Source organism: Eptatretus burgeri, chromosome 16 (genome assembly GCF_056783735.1).
Source record: "Eptatretus burgeri isolate ZD-2024b chromosome 16, Ebu_testis_v1, whole genome shotgun sequence".
NCBI classification, from domain to species: domain Eukaryota; kingdom Metazoa; phylum Chordata; class Myxini; order Myxiniformes; family Myxinidae; genus Eptatretus; species Eptatretus burgeri.
Genome location: NC_140976.1, coordinates 26,430,124 through 26,450,619, shown reverse-complemented (window position 1 = coordinate 26,450,619; position 20,496 = coordinate 26,430,124). Strand labels below are relative to the sequence as shown.

Genomic DNA, 20,496 nt, shown 5'->3' with positions numbered 1-20,496 from the left:
ACACAAGATGTACAGTAATGAAATCACACACAAGATGTACAGTAATGAAATCACACACAAGATGTACAGTAATGAAATCACACATGATGTACAGTAATGAAATCGCACACGATATACAGTAATGAAATCACACACAATGTACAGTAATGAAATCACACACAAGATGTACAGTAATGAAATCACACACAAGATGTACAGTAATGAAATCACACACAAGATGTACAGTAATGAAATCACACACAAGATGTACAGTAATGAAATCACACACAAGATGTACAGTAATGAAATCACACACAAGATGTACAGTAATGAAATCACACACAAGATGTACAGTAATGAAATCGCACATGATGTACAGTAATGAAATCACACACAAGATGTACAGTAATGAAATCACACACAAGATGTACAGTAATGAAATCGCACATGATATACAGTAATGAAATCACACACAATGTACAGTAATGAAATCACACACAATGTACAGTAATGAAATCACACACAAGATGTACAGTAATGAAATCACACACGATGTACAGCAATGAAGTCACACACAATGTACAGTAATGAAATCACACACAAGATGTACAGTAATGAAATCACACACAAGATGTACAGTAATGAAATCACACACAAGATGTACAGTAATGAAATCACACACAAGATGTACAGTAATGAAATCACACACAAGATGTACAGTAATGAAATCACACACAAGATGTACAGTAATGAAATCGCACATGATATACAGAAATGAAATCACATATGATGAACAGTAATTAATTCACACACGATGTACAGTAATGAAATCACACACAAGATGTACAGTAATGAAATCACACACAAGATGTACAGTAATGAAATCACACACAAGATGTACAGTAATGAAATCACACACAAGATGTACAGTAATGAAATCGCACATGATGTACAGTAATGAAATCGCACACGATATACAGTAATGAAATCACACACAAGATGTACAGTAATGAAATCACACACGATATACAGTAATGAAATCACACACAATGTACAGTAATGAAATCACACACAATGTACAGTAATGAAATCACACACAAGATGTACAGTAATGAAATCACACACGATGTACAGCAATGAAGTCACACACAATGTACAGTAATGAAATCACACACATGATGTACAGTAATGAAATCACACACAAGATGTACAGTAATGAAATCACACACAAGATGTACAGTAATGAAATCACACACGATATAGAGTAATGAAATCACACACAATGTAAAGTAATGAAATCACACACAATGTACAGTCATGAAATCACACACAAGATGTACAGTAATGAAATCACGCACGATGTACAGTAATGAAATCACACACAAGATGTACAGTTATGAAATCACACATGATGTACAGTAAAGAAATCGCACACGATATACAGTAATGAAATCGCACACAATGTACAGTTATGAAATCACACATGATGTATAGTAAAGAAATCACACACGATATACAGTAATGAAATCGCACACAATGTACAGTTATGAAATCACACACAATGTAGAGTAATGAAATCACACACACAATGTACAGTTATGAAATCACACACAATGTAGAGTAATGAAATCACACACACAATGTACAGTTATGAAATCACACACAATGTGGAGTAATGAAATCACACACACAATGTACAGTTATGAAATCACACACAATGTACAGTAATGAAATCGCACACGATATACAGAAATGAAATCACATATGATGAACAGTAATTAATTCACACACGATGAACAGTAATGAAATCATGCACGATGTACAGTAATGAAATCACACACAAGATGTACAGTAATGAAATCACACACAATGTACAGTAATGAAGTCACACACAATGTACAGTAATGAAATCACACACAAGATGTACAGTAATGAAATCACGCACGATGTACAGTAATGAAATCACACACAAGATGTACAGTAATGAAATCACGCACGATCTACAGTAATGAAATCACACACAAGATGTACAGTTATGAAATCACACATGATGTACAGTAAAGAAATCGCACACGATATACAGTAATGAAATCGCACACAATGTACAGTTATGAAATCACACACAAGATGTACAGTAATGAAATCACACACAAGATGTACAGTAATGAAATCACACACAAGATGTACAGTAATGAAATCACACACAAGATGTACAGTAATGAAATCACACATGATGTACAGTAATGAAATCGCACACGATATACAGTAATGAAATCACACACAATGTACAGTTATGAAATCACACACGATATACAGAAATGAAATCACACATTATGAACAGTAATGAATTCACACATGATGTACAGTCATGAAATCACACACAATGTACAGTTATGAAATCACACACGATATACAGAAATGAAATCACACATTATGAACAGTAATGAATTCACACAATATGTACAGTAATGAAATCACGCACGATGTACAGTAAAGAAATCGCACACGATATACAGTAATGAAATCGCACACAATGTACAGTTATGAAATCACACACAATGTAGAGTAATGAAATCACACACAATGTAGAGTAATGAAATCGCACACGATATACAGAAATGAAATCACATATGATGAACAGTAATTAATTCACACACGATGAACAGTAATTAATTCACACACGATGAACAGTAAGGAAATCACACACAAGATGTACAGTAATGAAATCACACACAATGTACAGTAATGAAGTCACACACAATGTACAGTTATGAAATCACACACAAGATGTACAGTAATGAAATCACACATGATGTACAGTAATGAAATCGCACACGATATACAGTAATGAAATCACACACAATGTACAGTAATGAAATCACACACAAGATGTACAGTAATGAAGTCACACACAAGATGTACAGTAATGAAATCACACACAATGTACAGTAATGAAATCACACACAAGATGTACAGTAATGAAGTCACACACAAGATGTACAGTAATGAAATCACACACAAGATGTACAGTAATGAAATCACACACGATATAGAGTAATGAAATCACACACAATGTAAAGTAATGAAATCACACACAATGTACAGTCATGAAATCACACACAAGATGTACAGTAATGAAATCACGCACGGTGTACAGTAATGAAATCACACACAAGATGTACAGTTATGAAATCACACATGATGTACAGTAAAGAAATCGCACACGATATACAGTAATGAAATCGCACACAATGTACAGTTATGAAATCACACATGATGTACAGTAAAGAAATCACACACGATATACAGTAATGAAATCGCACACAATGTACAGTTATGAAATCACACACAATGTAGAGTAATGAAATCACACACACAATGTACAGTTATGAAATCACACACAATGTAGAGTAATGAAATCACACACAATGTACAGTAATGAAATCGCACACGATATACAGAAATGAAATCACATATGATGAACAGTAATTAATTCACACACGATGAACAGTAATGAAATCATGCACGATGTACAGTAATGAAATCACACACAAGATGTACAGTAATGAAATCACACACAATGTACAGTAATGAAATCACACACGATGTACAGTAATGAAATCACACACAAGATGTACAGTAATGAAATCACACACAATGTACAGTAATGAAATCACACACAATGTACAGTAATGAAGTCACACACAATGTACAGTAATGAAATCACACACAAGATGTACAGTAATGAAATCACGCACGATGTACAGTAATGAAATCACACACAAGATGTACAGTAATGAAATCACACACAAGATGTACAGTTATGAAATCACACATGATGTACAGTAAAGAAATCGCACACGATATACAGTAATGAAATCGCACACAATGTACAGTTATGAAATCACACACAAGATGAACAGTAATGAAATCACACACAAGATGAACAGTAATGAAATCACACACAAGATGTACAGTAATGAAATCACACACAAGATGTACAGTAATGAAATCACACATGATGTACAGTAATGAAATCGCACACGATATACAGTAATGAAATCACACACAATGTACAGTTATGAAATCACACACGATATACAGAAATGAAATCACACATTATGAGCAGTAATGAATTCATACATGATGTACAGTAATGAAATCACACACAATGTACAGTTATGAAATCACACACGATATACAGAAATGAAATCACACATTATGAACAGTAATGAATTCACACAATATGTACAGTAATGAAATCACGCACGATGTACAGTAAAGAAATCGCACACGATATACAGTAATGAAATCGCACACAATGTACAGTTATGAAATCACACACAATGTAGAGTAATGAAATCACACACAATGTAGAGTAATGAAATCGCACACGATATACAGAAATGAAATCACATATGATGAACAGTAATTAATTCACACACGATGAACAGTAATTAATTCACACACGATGAACAGTAAGGAAATCACACACAAGATGTACAGTAATGAAATCACACACAATGTACAGTAATGAAGTCACACACAATGTACAGTAATGAAATCACACACGATATACAGTAATGAAATCACACACAATGTACAGTAATGAAATCACACACAAGATGTACAGTAATGAAATCACACACAAGATGTACAGTAATGAAATCACACACAATGTACAGTAATGAAATCACACACAATGTACAGTAATGAAATCACACACAATGTACAGTAATGAAGTCACACACAATGTACAGTAATGAAATCACACACAATATGTACAGTAATGAAATCACACACGATATACAGTAATGAAATCACACACAATGCACAGTAATGAAATCACACACAAGATGTACAGTAATGAAATCACACACAATGTACAGTAATGAAATCACACACAAGATGTACAGTAATGAAATCACACACAAGATGTACAGTAATGAAATCACACACAAGATGTGCAGTAATGAAATCACACACAATGTACAGTAATGAAATCACACACAATGTAAAGTAATGAAATCACACACAATGTACAGTCATGAAATCACACACAAGATGTACAGTAATGAAATCACACACGATATACAGTAATGAAATCACACACAATGTACAGTAATGAAATCACACACAAGATGTACAGTAATGAAATCACACACAATGTACAGTAATGAAATCACACACAAGATGTACAGTAATGAAGTCACACACAAGATGTACAGTAATGAAATCACACACAAGATGTACAGTAATGAAATCACACACGATATAGAGTAATGAAATCACACACAATGTAAAGTAATGAAATCACACACAATGTACAGTAATGAAATCACACACAAGATGTACAGTAATGAAATCACGCATGATGTACAGTAATGAAATCACACACAAGATGTACAGTTATGAAATCACACATGATGTACAGTAAAGAAATCGCACACGATATACAGTAATGAAATCGCACACAATGTACAGTTATGAAATCACACACGATGTACAGTAAAGAAATCACACACGATATACAGTAATGAAATCGCACACAATGTACAGTTATGAAATCACACACAATGTAGAGTAATGAAATCACACACAATGTACAGTAATGAAATCGCACACGATATACAGAAATGAAATCACATATGATGAACAGTAATTAATTCACACACGATGAACAGTAATGGAATCATGCACGATGTACAGTAATGAAATCACACAAAGATGTACAGTAATGAAATCACGCACGATGTACAGTAATGAAATCACACACAAGATGTACAGTAATGAAATCACGCACGATCTACAGTAATGAAATCACACACAAGATGTACAGTTATGAAATCACACATGATGTACAGTAAAGAAATCGCACACGATATACAGTAATGAAATCGCACACAATGTACAGTTATGAAATCACACACAATGTAGAGTAATGAAATCACACACAATGTAGAGTAATGAAATCGCACACGATATACAGAAATGAAATCACATATGATGAACAGTAATTAATTCACACACGATGAACAGTAATTAATTCACACACGATGAACAGTAAGGAAATCACACACAAGATGTACAGTAATGAAATCACACACAAGATGTACAGTAATGAAATCACACACAATGTACAGTAATGAAATCACACACAAGATGTACAGTAATGAAATCACGCACGATGTACAGTAATGAAATCACACACAAGATGTACAGTTATGAAATCACACATGATGTACAGTAAAGAAATCGCACACGATATACAGTAATGAAATCGCACACAATGTGCAGTAATGAAATCACACACAATGTAGAGTAATGAAATCACACACAATGTACAGTAATGAAATCACACACAATGTACAGTAATGAAATCACACACAATGTACAGTAATGAAATCACACAATGTACAGTGATGAAATCACACACAATGTACAGTAATGAAATCACACACAATGTACAGTAATGAAATCGCACACAATGTAGAGTAATGAAATCACACACGATATACAGAAATGAAATCACATATGATGAACAGTAATGAAATCACACACAATGTACAGTAATGAAATCACACACAATGTACAGTAATGAAATCACACACAATGTAGAGTAATGAAATCACACACGATATACAGAAATGAAATCACATATGATGAACAGTAATGAATCCACACACGATATACAGCAATGAAATCACACACAATGTACAGCAATGAAATCACACACGATATACAGTAATTAATTCACACACGATATACAGTAATGTAATCACACACGATGTACTGTCATGAAGTCACACATTATGTACAGTAATGAAATCACACACGATATACAGAAATGAAATCACACATTATGAACAGTAATTAATTCACATATGATGTACAGTAATGAAATCACGCACAATGTACAATAATGAAATCATGCACGATGTACAGTAATGAAATCACACACAAGATGTACAGTAATGAAGTCACATACGATGTACAGTAATGACGTCACATACAATGTACAGTAATGAAATCACACATGATGAACAGTAATTAATTCACACATGATGAACAGTAATTAATTCACACACGATGTACAGTAATGAAGTCACACATTATGAACAGTCATGAAATCACACACGATGTACAGTAATGAAGTCACACAGTATGAACAGTAATTAATTCACACACGATGTACAGTAATGAAATCACACACGATGTACTGTCATGAAGTCACACATTATGTACAGTAATGAAATCACACACGATATACAGAAATGAAATCACACATTATGAACAGTAATTAATTCACATATGATGTACAGTAATGAAATCACACACGATGTACTGTCATGAAGTCACACATTATGTACAGTCATGAAATCACACACGATGTACAGTAATGAAATCACACACGATGAACAGTAATTAATTCACATATGATGTTCTCTGTACAGTAATTAATTCACACACGATGAACAGTAATTAATTCACATATGATGTTCTCTGTACAGTAATTAATTCACACACGATGAACAGTAATTAATTCACATATGATGTTCTCTGTACAGTAATTAATTCACACATGATGTACAGTCATGAAATCACACATGATGAACAGTAATTAATTCACATATGATGTTCTCTGTACAGTAATTAAATCACACATGGTGAACAGTAATTAATTCACATATGATGTTCTCTGTACAGTAATTAATTCACACACGATGAACAGTAATTAATTCACATATGATGTTCTCTGTACAGTAATTAATTCACACACGATGTACAGTCATGAAATCACACATGATGAACAGTAATTAATTCACATATGATGTTCTCTGTACAGTAATTAATTCACACACGATGAACAGTAATTAATTCACATATGATGTTCTCTGTACAGTAATTAATTCACACATGATGAACAGTAATTAATTCACATATGATGTTCTCTGTACAGTAATTAATTCACACACGATGAACAGTAATTAATTCACATATGATGTTCTCTGTACAGTAATTAATTCACACACGATGAACAGTAATTAATTCACATATGATGTTCTCTGTACAGTAATTAATTCACACATGATGAACAGTAATTAATTCACATATGATGTTCTCTGTACAGTAATTAATTCACACATGATGTACAGTAATTAATTCACACATGATGTTCTCTGTACAGTAATTAATTCACACACGATGAACAGTAATTAATTCACATATGATGTTCTCTGTACAGTAATTAATTCACACATGATGAACAGTAATTAATTCACATATGATGTTCTCTGTACAGTAATTAATTCACACACGATGAACAGTAATTAATTCACACATGATGTTCTCTGTACAGTAATTAATTCACACGCGATGAACAGTAATTAATTCACATATGATGTTCTCTGTACAGTAATTAATTCACACACGATGAACAGTAATTAATTCACATATGATGTTCTCTGTACAGTAATTAATTCACACATGATGAACTAATTAATTCACACACGATGTACAGTAATGAAATCACACACAATGTACAGTAATGAAATCACACACAATGTACAGTAATGAAATCACACACAATGTACAGTAATTAATTCACACATGATGTTCTCTGTACAGTGATGAAGCCACGCAGAGAACACCAAGGGTTAATTCCTGTGGTTCCCTTCATGAATGACATTGATTGCCTGAATCAGGGAGAGACCTGACCTACTTGATATGTTCATTTGAATTATTAAATTCTCTTCACTCGGATTTAAGTTCTTGTCATGATATTTTGAACAACTAACAAATTTTTGAATTTTTTTTTTTTGTATACCTTGTCGAGGCTCGAGTGAGAGCTAACACACAACGCACAGCAAGGGGGGGGGGCGCATGAGACAAGAGAGGAGGGAGTGGGAAGGACAAAACAGTGGGGAACAGAGACATTAGGAGATCTGTGGAAGGGAGAGGGATGGGACGGGGAACATGGGGAATAGAAGATGGACATTACAGGGACTTTCAGGAAGGAAAGCAGGGGAATTTGAAGGAGGTGGGTTTGGGTGAATTATCGGGGGTAGAAAAGATCGAGGATTTGGATGGGGGATGAACAGCCCAGAGAGGAGAGCAGTACTCCATCAGGCTGCGGAAAAAAGCTTTGTAAGTGGTCAGGAGCTCAGGTGGGCCGAGGAAGGACTTTGCACGACGGAGGATTCCCAGTCGGCGACTGGCTTTGGAGGCGAGGTTTGAAATGTGGCAAAAATGACAAACACAGTCACAAAAAGGGTGCTCGTGATTAAATAAGGTCCATGGAAGGTTTAAGTACCTGTAGTTCTGGAGACTGATGTTTATTTTTAAAATCTTGGATCGGCCTACTGTAAGAGTCTGACGTTTCATCTTACATTCCTGGAGTGCTTGTACGATGGAGTGATGATGGATCCATTGCCAAACATCACATCTTCTCCAGCGGCCGTTACTGAAACTTCTTCCTCTGCACACACATCAACAAAAGGAAGTCAAAACCACTCAACAGCTTTGTCATCACAATCTCCATCATCATAATCATCATGCCTTCCAGCACAATCCTGGTAATACTGAATCCTCTCAATAAATTTTTTTTTTTTTGCTCTCAATTTCACCTCTTTATTTTCTTCATTACAAATTCCCACTGGATTTGCACGAAATTTTTTCAAACAATAAATTTTAATGATCATCCAGGTGTGCACAATGACTTTTATACGGATACATCAACACTCATGCCAGACTTTCACCAATTGGATGATTTGTTTGGTGCTTGTCTGGATTCGAGTTCAGCAAAAAAAAAAAAATTCTCAACACTTCTGAGGGACAGACAAAATGGGACACGATGCGGGTGAAGAACAGTAAGTTAAGAAAAAGTTTGGAATAATTTGTAACGTCAGACAAGATTCTTGGCAACTTACGTTCTAACCGGAAGAATGGTTTCAGGTAATGGGATGGAGGAGGGATCGAGTGCTTCTTCTGAAGGGGCCTTTGGAAAAACGAGAAATATAAAATAGTGTTACGGATTTCAGAATCTGGTCTGATGAATGCATCCACACATCCAGGTCCTCAGACAGTTATTTCGTTAAATTCATGTTCAGATTAGCCCCATCCCCATGTCTAATGGGATCTTAAATGTGAATACACGTTGAGAAGGGTAAAGGATGGATCCCCTTTCTTATGGGAAGCTTTTTTTTCTTTACAACAGACACGTTCACACACATTTCTTTCACGAGTTCTGATGACCACCCTTATTTTTCCTCAGCAATGTTCTTTCGCAAGCTCCAACGCCCGCCTTTTTTGAGCGCACGGGTCGTCATGGTAACCGTGCGCAAGTGGGGCGGGGTGAGCTTGGGGCGGACTGCTCCCGCTGATATGGCCCGCTGATATAAAACGAATTGGAGGTCCGTTCTGAGGAAAGAAGAAAGCCAAGGAGGGAGAAGAGAAGCGAGCAAGAAGCAGGCAAACGAGCGGAGAATTAAGCAAGAGAAGTAAGCGCGAGAAGCGAGAAAGAAGTGGGTGTAAGCGCGCAAAAGAGGAGAAGAAAGCAAGCGTGTGGTGCGCGTGTGGGTGTCTGACCAGCACCAACAACGAGACAATTCGTCCTTCCCAGTGCTTGAGCAAGCGAGCGTGTGGTGCACGTGTGGATGTGAGCAGTGCCGACAACGAGTGAGGTACGGGTCGGTCACAAACGTGTGAGGCGCGGGTCAGTCACTGACGGACCGTGTGGGTCACTGGATGTCACCAGTTTCGTGAAGTGTGAGGAACTGCCCGTATCGTAGCACCAGGGTCTAAACCCGCGACAGACGATCTCTGTGTCCTCCCAGACGTCGACTGGCGTTCAAGGCTGTTCGCGAGAGGGTGCACGGCAAGGCTGGGTGCTGGCGACGGACGTGACACACACACACACACACACATTTCAGGACATTTTCACTTCATGGACGACTACTTTCTGGTGAGCGAGATGAATCTTCTCCCCCTCCACCCCCCCCCCCCGGATGATCTGCTGGGTACCCTTGTCTGTGTTTCGCTGTAAGTAAGTCAACACCCCCCCCCCAAAATATCTGCTCTTTGTCTCTTTCTTGGCATTTTGATTGATTTTGCTTTGAAATTCATTCTTTATTTACCTCAGAAAATAAAAAGTTCTTTTTATTTATTTATTATTTTATTATTAATAAATTCTTTGTCGATTTCCAACCTGTCCGTGTTTGTCCTTTCCTTCCATTGGTCTAGCATTGTCCGAACTGAGATAGACTAGAAGGTAATTACCACAGATTTGACCAAAAAATCGTCGGCATGCACCAGCGGTTAAAACGCTCGGCCGCCCTAATTAAAATCTAATCAGATAACATTGGTGCTTTGCTGAGGGTGCACTCCCCACTCAGGTAACCACGTGACCTCTAGTTAAACAGCATAATTAGATGGTGGACACTGGAACTTGTGGTTGACTGGGTGGCGTTCGTGGTTCTATAACAACCCACCGTACCACAACGTTAATTGTGAGCGGTGGCCCCAGGTCCGGCTCTACTGAGGACAACCGGGGATTAATCCCCCTGAGTGACAACCTGGTGTCTCAGTACCCGTGGCCGCAACAATATTAAAGACATTGATATCTTAATCAGTTCGATAACTTATTCAGAAAAGGGCACAGAAGGAAATGCACGGATGGAACAGGTAAACGATGAAAAGGAGAGTCAGGTGATCTCATCCAATCGGAGGGAGTTAAAGTTCTTGTTATTATTCTGCACGGAGATGACCATAACAATTAGTTATCTTCCCACCAAAATTATAATTACAATTAACTCCACAATTAAGGATATTCTTCATCGAAGGAAGTATTAACAGCATTGTCTGCAAAAGATGAAGTGCCAAACTTTATTTCAATGTAATGTCTTGATATTGGGGTTGGCTGTGTTTGCACCCAGTGTGTTCACCCCACCTGTCCCAAGGTATTTAAGAGTGCTTACCTGTTGAAGGTCCTGCATACCAGATGGCTTCCGCTATTGCTGCCGGTCATCACGGTGATGCTTCCGGTTGGGAAGCAGCCAATGAACAACGTAAGAAGATTATAAATTGTTTTTCACCAACAATAAGACCCCACCATGTTTTTTCTCAGCATAAGTTCCTTCAATATAAAAGTTCAGGTTCCTGTCCTTACGAAATGCAAAATATCAATCAGGAGTGAACTCCCTGTCCAGGACTGAATGATCAGAAAAGGTTTCGGTGGTGGCTCCATTGTGATCACGGGTACATTCACTTGTTTGAAGAGACTGAGCGTCAAAGGAAATAGTTTTCAACGGAATATACTGTCTTTCCTTTAATGTGTGTAGCGTGAGGAGACTATTATGGGGGATGAGGAGGAAAGGTCGTCATCGACGAAGATGAGCCTTGCCCTGGAGCTTCTCCAGGAGAACTACTTTGGCTCCTTTGATGGTGTATCGCCGGTCTGGGTCACTTTCCCTCTTTTTGTCAAGATCACTCAGCAGCATCTCTTGCTTTTCTCTTTGTTGCTGAGTGTAATCTGGAGTGATGAAAATATTTTTTGTCCAGAGAGAGGGATCAATCAAATTGCGTACCTTCTTGTTGTTGGTAAGAACTAGATTCCTGTCAGACTCGCATCTGAAAACAACTTTCATGGGTCGGAATCTGTCCTCGATGTAGTGTCCAACGCGGACTGTACGTATAGGCTCGATGTCCAGGTTCATGGCTTTGATCAACTTTGCCACAACCTCCTTGTCATGTTCACCTTTTCCCTCCTTCACTCCACGGAACATGAGGTTATTTTTGCGCCTTTCAATCTCCGCTGAATCATCACCGAGAAGCTTTGAGTGAGAAGAATGGTGACGCTTCCTTTCGGGCGGCTGCTGATGGACATCGTGCTGTTTCTGCTGTTTTTGCTGCAGCCCGTCATCAGTTTTTTCAATCACTTCTTCCTCGTTTTTCTCAACAAGCTTTCCTGCATTTTGCACTGTGGTCACTCTTTCCAAGACCTCCTGTTCCCTCATCTCCACAATACGTTTCCTCTTCCTCATCTCTTGTTCTCTTTCCAATAACATTAAATCTCTCTTTTTCCGCACAACTTGTTGTTGTTGTTCCTGGTGCTCTCTCCCTCGAGGACAATTCTCTTCCTGTAATTTCAGGAGATTGTTCTCTCGATCTTTAAGCTGCTCCCCTTTTTGGTGGATGTCAAGCTGCCTTTTCTTTATTCTTTCATCTTTCCCATTCATTAACGCTTCAAACATCCCCTGTCGCTCCAACTTCTGCTGCTTCCTTCTCTCCAGGTCCAGCTCCCGTTGCTGCACACCTCGCTTCAAGTTTTCAAAGTCTCTCTCTCTCTTTTCTACAAGAAGCATTTTCTGCTTACATTCTGCATTTTTCTCTTTTTCCCAGATCACAACTTGGGATTTCTCTTCCTGAAAATCCTTTTCCCGATTTGCCAGTCTGCATTCCTCCATCTTTCTCATCCTTATCTCTTCTTTTTTCCTCTCCTGTTCATTTTTTACCCTCTGCTCTGCTTCCTTTTTCTGTGTCTGCTGTTCCTCCTCTCGTTTCTTCCGTTCATCTTCCTCCTTTAGCCATAATTCTTTCTCTAATTTTCGTTGCACGTCCTTTTCCACCAACTCATGTTCCATTTCCTGCAGAAACTTCTCTCTTTGTGCGAGATTGCTTTCGTTTTCGACCAACCGAGCCTCGTATTCCTGCAGTTGTTCTTCCTCTGCTCGTAAAACCTTTACTTTCTCTTTTTGATCATCTTCTTCTTGTTCTTTGTCACCAGAGTTTTGTTTTACAGTGAAGTCCGTTTTTTCAATCATTTCCCAAACCTCCTCTCCCTCTGCTTTCTGCATTTCATCGTGTTCATTTTCCCGAACCTCCGTCACCAATGCTGGCTTGTCTTTCAATTCATTTCTCCACTTCACTTTACATCGACATCGTAAACTGCAAGAAAACAAAGAAACATTCTCAGTTCCAGTTAAAATGAAGTATTACATGACATGGAAAGTTTTGAATACATGGTTTTGTGAAACATAAACAAGCATGATCCACAAGAGTTACAATTCTGGAGGATACAGAATATCAAGTACACGGCTGTAACTTAACACAGACCAAATGGTCAGTGTGGAACAATGAATCCATCCATCCATCGGGATCATACTCTGTGCAGAGCATTGGTGCTGACTAAACAGTCTCCTTGGCTATTGGGCACAATCCTGGACAGGTCACCACTTCGACACAGGATACCAGCACACTGGCACTCATTTTACCAACCTCAGAAGGATGACTGGCAGAGTCAACCCCACATGGTATTAATTCAACAGCTGAGGGGGATTTGAACTCAGGATCCTAGGATCCCAAACCCACCACACTAACCATTAACCCAACACCAAGCATATCAATGAATCACACTTGATTATTTGAATGTTATCATGGAGGATGGTAAAAAAATTTCATTCATTGTTTTGGCTAAAGAAGGAAATTATGACTTTTATTGTAAATTATGTCTTACTTAGCTGGAAATTATGTCTTACTTAGTTGAATTTCATCAACTCATCCTGGGAATTCTTTCAAAGAAACTTGCTCTCCCTCATGCACAGATTTATCCCCTCTCGTGTTCAGTTGTCTTACCCTTCCTCCCGCCCTTGGTTTACTGAAGCTTGTGGCGAGGCAGTTGTCCTGAAACAACTTGCCTTTGCCTCATGGAAAGCAAACCCAACTGAGGGCAATCTCAGTTCTTTCCACAAAGCTCGGAACAAGTGTGTAGCTACCCTCAGGAGAGCCAGAAAACAACATCTTTCTCATCTCAAGTCTGAACTCTCAAACCTCTCTCCCTCCTCAAAATCCTGGTGGCGTTTAATCAAATCTGTTTCTGGTGTATGTTCCCCCTCCATCCCCTCCCTTACCTCAAATGGCCGCACTGCTGATTCCACACGTGATAAAGCTGAATGTCTAAACTCGGTGTTTGCAGCTAAATCTTGTGTCCCAAACCCATCACTATCTCTACCCACTTTACCCAGTCGCACCCAACTGTCCCTGGACTCTGTATCCTTTTCTCCTGACAAGGTGGAGAGCTTGCTTTCAAACCTCGAGTCAGATTCTGCAACGGGACCAGACGGCATCAGCCCACGTGTCCTCAAAGCCTGCTCTTCTGCTCTTGCTCACCCTCTCTCTGTTCTATTCACCCTCTCATTTTCCCAAGGTCATCTGCCATCTGCTTGGAAATCTGCTAACATCACTGCCCTGCATAAAAAAGGTGCAAAAACAGATCCCTGTAACTATAGACCAATCAGCCTTCTCCCAATCATCAGCAAGGTTATGGAATCCATCATCGCTTCAGACATGAAATCCTTCCTCTTCTCCAATGGCTTGATTTCCAATCATCAATTTGGTTTCAGACCAGGTCACTCTACCCTAGATATGCTGCTACTGCTCTCCCATCAATGGACGGAGGTCCTCAATGCCAGACAGGAAATCCGAGCCGTATCCCTGGACATATCACGTGCTTTTGACACAGTCTGGCACCCTGCCCTACTCACCAAACTCTCTTCCCATGGTATTCAAGGCCATCTCCACTCATGGCTCGCAGACTTCCTCTCCTGTCGCAGTCAACGTGTGGCCCTAAATGGAGTTCTTTCATCCCCTCTTCCTGTGCAGGCTGGAGTTCCTCAAGGTGGCGTTCTGGGCCCTGTTCTTTTTCTGGTTTTCATCAATGATCTCTCAGACTCTCTGGAAAATCCTCTATTTCTCTTTGCCGATGACTCAACCCTCTGCCGTACCATCTGTCATCCCTCAGACCGGCAAGCAGCAGCTTCTTCGCTCACTGCAGATCTGGATAAAATCACAAACTGGTCCAACACGTGGAACATGTCTTTCAATCCAGACAAATCTCACACTCTCACTATGTCTCTTCGAAAGGACCGTTTACAAAACCCCCCATCCACTTTCTCAACAATCCTCTGGAAGAGAAGTCTTTTCTTTCAAGCTTCTGGGTCTCACTATCTGCCATGACCTTTCCTGGGAAAGTCACATTTCCAACCTTGCCTCAAAAGCCAGTCGCCGACTGGGAATCCTCCGTCGTGCAAAGTCCTTCCTCGGCCCTCTTGAGCTCCTGACCACTTACAAAGCTTTTGTCCGTAGCCTGATGGAGTACTGCTCTCCCCTCTGGGCTGGTGCTCCTGCCTCCCACCTTTCTCGACTTCACGCTGTCGAAACCAGGGCTTTTAAGATCATTGGCATCTCCCGCAATGAAGCTGAGTCTTTGGGCCTCTCACTCAATCACCGCAGGTTGGTCGGTGGTCTTTCTGTCTTCTACCGACTCCTCTCCAGCCTTGCCCCCCTGCTCTCTCTGCGATTTGTCCCAACCACATTTCCACAGGGCGCTCAAGGTCCGCCAACAACCCCTTCTGGTAAAACTACCAAAATCACGAATCACTGCTCATCTTCACTCTTTCATTCCTCTTTTTTCCCGCCTTTGGAATAAACTTCCTCACTCTATTCTTTCCCATTCTTCCCTTCAGGCTTTCAAAACAGCTGTTCACCACCACCTCTTATCTTCCCCCATCCAAATCCTCGATCTTTTCTACCCCGATAATCCACCCAAGCCCACTTCCTTCAATTCTCCTGCTTTCCTTCCTGAAAGTCCCTTTAATGTCCATCTTCCCCTCGCCATGTTCCCCGTCCCATCCCCATCCCTCTCCCTTCCACAGTTCACCTGTGTCTGTTCCCCAATGTTTTGTCCCTTCCACTCCCGCCCCTCTTGTCTCATGCCTCCTTGCTGTGAGTTGTGTGTTAGCTCTCATACGAGCCTCGACCAAGGTATAAAAAAAAAAAAAAAAAAAAAAAAAAAAAAAAATTCCATCGGTAACATTTTTTTCGTGGCGTTATTTAGCGACCATCTTTAATTTTTAAATGGCCGCCGTTTCAGAAGTATATTGGCCCGTGACTGACGTTGAGCAACAAACTATTCCTTGGAAATCACCACTTAAGCTGCTGTCACACCTTGACGATTTAGCCAGCGTACGCCGACGTATGAAAAATTTGTCTAAAACGCTGGCACACGTTGAATACGTTATGGGTAAGTTTTGTATACGTTAAGAGCACGCTGAAGCACGCTGGCATACGTTGTAGTATGCCGAGCTCGTCGACAAATTTTAACATGCTCAAAATTTTTTGACGTATGCCAGCGTATGACTCACACGTTCCACATACGCTGGCCATAAGGTGTAGGCACGTTACACGATTGTCGACACACGTTACTTGTATGTTACTCATAAGTCGAAACACGTCGAGGTAATGTTTAGCATACCCAAAAGTTATTTCTAACCTATGAGTAACGTGTTGTAGGCACGTTACGCGATCGTTGACACACGTCGACACACGTTACTTGTAAGTTACTCATAAGTCGAAACACGTCGAGGTAATGTTTAGCGTCAGTGTTCCAGACTCCATGGTTTTTTTTTTCTTTTTCGGCATGACGGTGATGTCGACACTTCGATTTCTAGTGCGGTTATAATATAATATAATGAATAGGCTGCCGCTCAACGATTTAAATCATAACCGCACTATAAATTGAAGTGTCAACATCACTGTCATGCCGAATAAAAAAATAATTAAAAAACCATGGAGTCTGGAACACTGACGGGTTCCTCCTGTGTGAACCCCATTTTTATATACCAATTCCCCTAAACACTGCCAATACGCCATTATACGGTAGCTGTAAGTTAGTAACACGTTCATTAAGTTCTGTGGTCGTCCGGAAGATGTCAAATACATCAATATGCGTTGGAGATATGTTACACATAGGTTCAAAGCAGGTTACTCATAGGTTAGAAATAAGTTTCGGGTACGCTAAACATTACCTCGACGCGTTTCGACTTATGAGTAACTTACAAGTAACATGTGTCGACGTGTGTCAACGATCGCGTAACGTGCCTACAACTTATGGCCAGTGTCTACGGAACGTGTGCGTCATACGCTGGCATACGTCGAAAAATTTTCAGCATGCTTAAAATTTGTCGATGTACTCAGCGTACTATGACGTATGGCAGCGTGCTTCAGCGTGCTCTTAACGTATACAAAACTTACCCATAACGTATTTGACGTGTGCCAGCGTATTCGGCAAATTTTTCATATGTCGGCATACGCTGGCTAAAACGTCAAGGTGTGACAGCAGCTTGACACTTCGATGTCTAGTGCGGTTATGATTTGAATCGTCGAGCCGCAGCCTTTTAATAGGTGACACCACGTGATCGTCGGCGATACGCTGCCGCGCGCTATGCATACGTTAGACTATCGTTGGGCATACGTTGGGAAGGCCGACAACAGGCTCAGCATTCATTGGTATAAGTTATCTATATTTTATCAAAACGTTCTGTGTACGTTACTAATACGTTATGCATACGTCTAACTCGTTATGAATATGCCCAAAACTGGAAAAAAGACATCAATAGTTCAGCGTACGCCAGCGTTTTACATATATTTTTATACGTTGCCATACACTGGCTAAAACGTCAAGGTGTGACCGGCTTTAGGAGGTGAGTTTCAGTTCATGTTCACAAGAAATATTCAACAAGTAACCTTTGAGAATCTTCCTGAAGACATCATTATCACTTGGTGTGAACATAAAATCCAGTCAGTGGTTTTAACTTGTGTCACATGGGTGAGACATTTATTCCTATCACGTTTATAAGTAATTAAATTCCTTCACTCGTACATCATGGACGAAGATAATGGTATGTGGATTTTTAAGAGTCTTCACCATGGATCAAATTATCAAAGAAATGTAAGAAAAGCTGTGTGTCACTCAGTAAATAGAAAGAGCGATGAGGAAACTGTTTATCAAAATTTAAAAACATGGAGACGAACAAAGAACAAGAATTTGGTGAATTGGAAAATGTACTGTATTCACATTCAATAATAAAATCGATCTGAATGGAAAGGAAATCATCATGTGGAATATATCCATGTCTGGTCATCCTTCGTTATTTCAGCTCGATTGTTATTACAAAAACAAAAATCTCATTGTTCTTTCACTTGAATAATTATCATCTCCTTGAATAATCTACAAGACCATCTTCTCATGTTTCACATTGTGTTGTGGGATACATGATGACATCTCCCAAAGAGCTCCCGTTGGACAAACCAACAACAGATTTTGAGCTCTGCTTGAATTGCCAGATAGATACCGGTGAAAAGCTTGTTGATACTCAATACAGAACCTTCAAGGAATCAACGTTTGAAACTTTTCTAAAGTGTGTCCAGAAAAAGGAAGATTATTACAATCCAGAATTTGTGAGTTGGACAAAGGCTGTTCGGAATTACAGCAGATGAGCTGAAAGCTAACAAAGCTACTTGGGACAGTAATCGACATTAAAGAATCGAATCCCCTGGATGGAGATGAAAGAAGAAGCAAACTTCCTGTTGCTTCACAAGACCCAACTTTACTGACAAAGAGGACGACCCAGTGCTTCTTCTGGTCATGTTTCAGAATCCATTAAGCCTGCTCGTTTGAGCAGTGCAGTGTTTGACAAATCAAAATGTGTATTTTGTCAACCAACCACAGCAGATGAGAAAGAGCCAAAAGTACATGAAAAACTCCTGAAGTGCCAATTCCAAGTAACATTGGGGGAAAAAAATCCAAGAAATTGTAAACAGCAGTGGATATGATACTTGGAATGTTAGGCTTGCCGACGAGCTCTCTTCTGGAGATTTACAGTCTCGTGACATTCTGTACCATCACACGTCCTGCTTCATGAAAACTGGGAAAAGACGATTCAGCATCCATGTCGTGAAGATAAATGACTTGAAAATAGGGAACCGATCGTCCTGCAGTGAGTGTTACGTTTATTGCCGCACACGTAGAGTTCTTCAGTGTTCTACAAGACCAACTAGATGAGGGGTAGTGTGTCGACATGACTGAACTGCAGAAGTGCATTTTTTTTGTCTACCTTGTCGTGGCTCGTGTGAGAGCTAACACACAACGCACAGCAAGGGGGCATGAGACAAAAGGGGCAGGAGTGAGAAGGACAAAACAGTGGGGAACAGAGACATTAGGAGATCTGTGAAAGGGAGAGGGATTGGGCGGGGAACACGGGTATACAAGATGGACAGGAAGGAAAGCAGGGAGTTTGAAGGAGGTGGGTTTGGGGTGGATTAACGGGGGGTAGAAAAGATCGAGGATTTGGATGGGGGATGATAAGAGCTGGTGGTGAACAACTGTTTTGAAGGCCTGGAGGGAAGAATGGGATTGAACAGAGTGAGGGGGTTTATTCCAAAGGAGGGGAAAAAGAGGAATGAAAGAGTGAAGGTGAGCAGTGATTCGTGATTTTGGTAGTTTTACTATAAGGGGGTTGTTGGCAGACCTTGAGCGCCTTGTGGAAATATGATGGGGACAAATCGCAGACACAGCAAGGGGGGAGGGTGGGGGGCGAGACCGGAGAGGAGATGGTAGAAGACAGAAAGACCACTGACCTGCCTGCGGTGAGAGAGTGAGAGGCCCAAAGACTCAGCCTCATC

The 20,496-nt window shown here is 39.7% G+C and overlaps 1 protein-coding gene across 3 annotated transcripts in view; it reads right to left on the bottom strand.

The window, feature by feature from the left end:
* LOC147010744 (uncharacterized) overlaps window positions 1–20,496 on the bottom strand; it is a 38,977-nt gene that overhangs the window by 2,285 nt on the left and 16,196 nt on the right. For 2 of the 3 annotated variants that reach the window (XM_085859302.1, XM_085859300.1), the window contains exons 3-5: window positions 11,955–13,923; window positions 9,909–9,976; window positions 9,293–9,457 (exon numbers count right to left, since the gene is read on the bottom strand). In XM_085859302.1, coding sequence (XP_085715428.1) covers window positions 12,357–13,923 — 1,567 coding nt within the window. In that variant the 3' untranslated portion in view covers window positions 9,293–9,457; window positions 9,909–9,976; window positions 11,955–12,356. The remainder of the gene's footprint in view (window positions 1–9,292; window positions 9,458–9,908; window positions 9,977–11,954; window positions 13,924–20,496) is intronic. The other variant, XM_085859301.1, reaches the window with a different exon arrangement.